At 52.4% G+C, this 1,767-nt stretch overlaps 1 protein-coding gene across 3 annotated transcripts in view; it reads right to left on the bottom strand.

The window, feature by feature from the left end:
• LOC311369632 (tetraspanin-7-like) overlaps nucleotides 1-1,445 on the bottom strand; it is a 3,990-nt gene extending 2,545 nt beyond the window's left edge. For all 3 annotated transcript variants that reach the window (XM_084487854.1, XM_084487855.1, XM_084487856.1), the window contains exons 1-2: nucleotides 1,288-1,445; nucleotides 290-478 (exon numbers count right to left, since the gene is read on the bottom strand). In XM_084487854.1, coding sequence (XP_084343980.1) covers nucleotides 290-478; nucleotides 1,288-1,368 — 270 coding nt within the window. In that variant the 5' untranslated portion in view covers nucleotides 1,369-1,445. The remainder of the gene's footprint in view (nucleotides 1-289; nucleotides 479-1,287) is intronic.
• Nucleotides 1,446-1,767: the final 322 nt, after the last annotated feature.

Genomic DNA, 1,767 nt, shown 5'->3' with positions numbered 1-1,767 from the left:
CCTACTGCTGGGGTCAAAGGTCACGTTAGACAGCCTACAGCCGGGGTCAAAGGTCACGTTAGACAACCTGCTGTATAGTGTATAGTGTGCAGTGTGTATAGTGTGCAGTGTGTAGTGTGTGTAGTGTGTAGTGTGCAGTGTGTAGTGTGCAGTGTGTGTAGTGTGTGTAGTGTGTATAGTGTATGTAGTGTGTAGTGCTCAGTGTGTGTAGTGTGTATAGTGTATGTAGTGTGTAGTGTGTATAGTGTGTGTAGTGTGTGTAGTGTGTAGTGTGTGTAGATGCTCCCACCAGCCTCAGCATCCACACGCTGCCCCTGCAGGTTGCTAGGCAGCCGAACAGGCCGACCAGGATGATGACGGTCCCCGTTGCCATGAGGACGAGGGGGGCGTTGGAGGAGGAGGGGGCCAGCAGAGAGAGGTAGGGCCCCAGCAGGAGGCGGCCCCACAGCCCCACCGCCAGCAGGATGGCCCCCGTGGCCTGGGGACACACTGGGGGTTAACACAGGGGCCCTCAGAGAGACCAGGGGCCCTCAGAGAGACCAGGGGCCCTCAGAGAGACCAGGGGTCACCAGGGGAGAGCAGCCAGGGGCCAAACACAATGTAGGGACCTCAGAAAGATAGAGAGAGACCCTCACACACACACACACACACACACACACGCACACACACACACACACACACACACTCACACTCACACTCCCCCCCTTCCCGGACCTGGTCTGAGTCCAGCCCGCCTGTTATTGGACGGCTCTGAGGCGGGGGGCGGGTCCTGAGTCTCTAGGAGGGAGGGGCCACAGCGGGGGGACGGCCCTCTGGCATTCCTCACCTGCTGTCTAATGAGCTCCCAGCTCACCCCTGACCCACACACACACACACACACACACACACACACACACACACGCACACACACAGACACACACCCACAAATAAACACACACACAAACACAGATGTACACACACACACACACACACACACACACACACACACATGCACGCTGTCTCCCACTACAACCAGTAGAAGAAAGTAGATCAGTAGGTTCTAGAGACTCACCCAGTAGACAGTAGACCAGTAGAGACTCACCCAGAGCAGCAGGCAGTAGACCAGTAGACCAGTAGTAGATCAGTAGACAGTAGAGAGTAGACCAGTAGACCAGTAATAGACCAGTAGACCAGCAATAGACCAGTAGAGACTCACCCAGAGCAGCAGACAGTAGACCAGCAGACAGTAGACCAGTAGTAGACCAGTAGACAGTTAACCAGTAGACCAGTAGACCAGTAGAGACTCACCCAGAACAGCAGGCAGTAGACCAGCAGGAGGGTCTTGAAGCAGGCGATGACCGGTCGCACCTCCAACCTCCTGGACGCCATGATGCTCTCTACTGAGACACAAGCGCTACCTCCACTGTAGAGGACTCTCTCTCTCTCTGTCTCTCTCTCTCTCTCTCTCTCTCTCGCTGTGTCTCTCTCTCTCAGCCATGTGATGCTATTTTTCACACAGAGCTTCAATAACAGACACACACTCACTAAAGTTAACTAATACTAAACACATACACAAATGCACACACACACACACACACACACACACAATAAATTCTGAAAATCGACAATAGGAAATCGTTAAGATGTTGACGATTTAATTTCAAGTTTTCATAAAATGTTCACTTTACAGCACAATCGTCCTGTCGGACATTATAGGTCAAAATAGGACATTTTGGTGCGCAAAATAAGGCCTTAACACCAAGGTTCAGAACGTTTTATCCATCGGGC

Source organism: Micromesistius poutassou, assembly GCF_964030765.1.
Source record: "Micromesistius poutassou genome assembly, chromosome: 24".
In the NCBI taxonomy this organism is placed as follows: Eukaryota; Metazoa; Chordata; class Actinopteri; order Gadiformes; family Gadidae; genus Micromesistius; species Micromesistius poutassou.
This window is presented reverse-complemented; position numbering and strand designations above follow the sequence as displayed.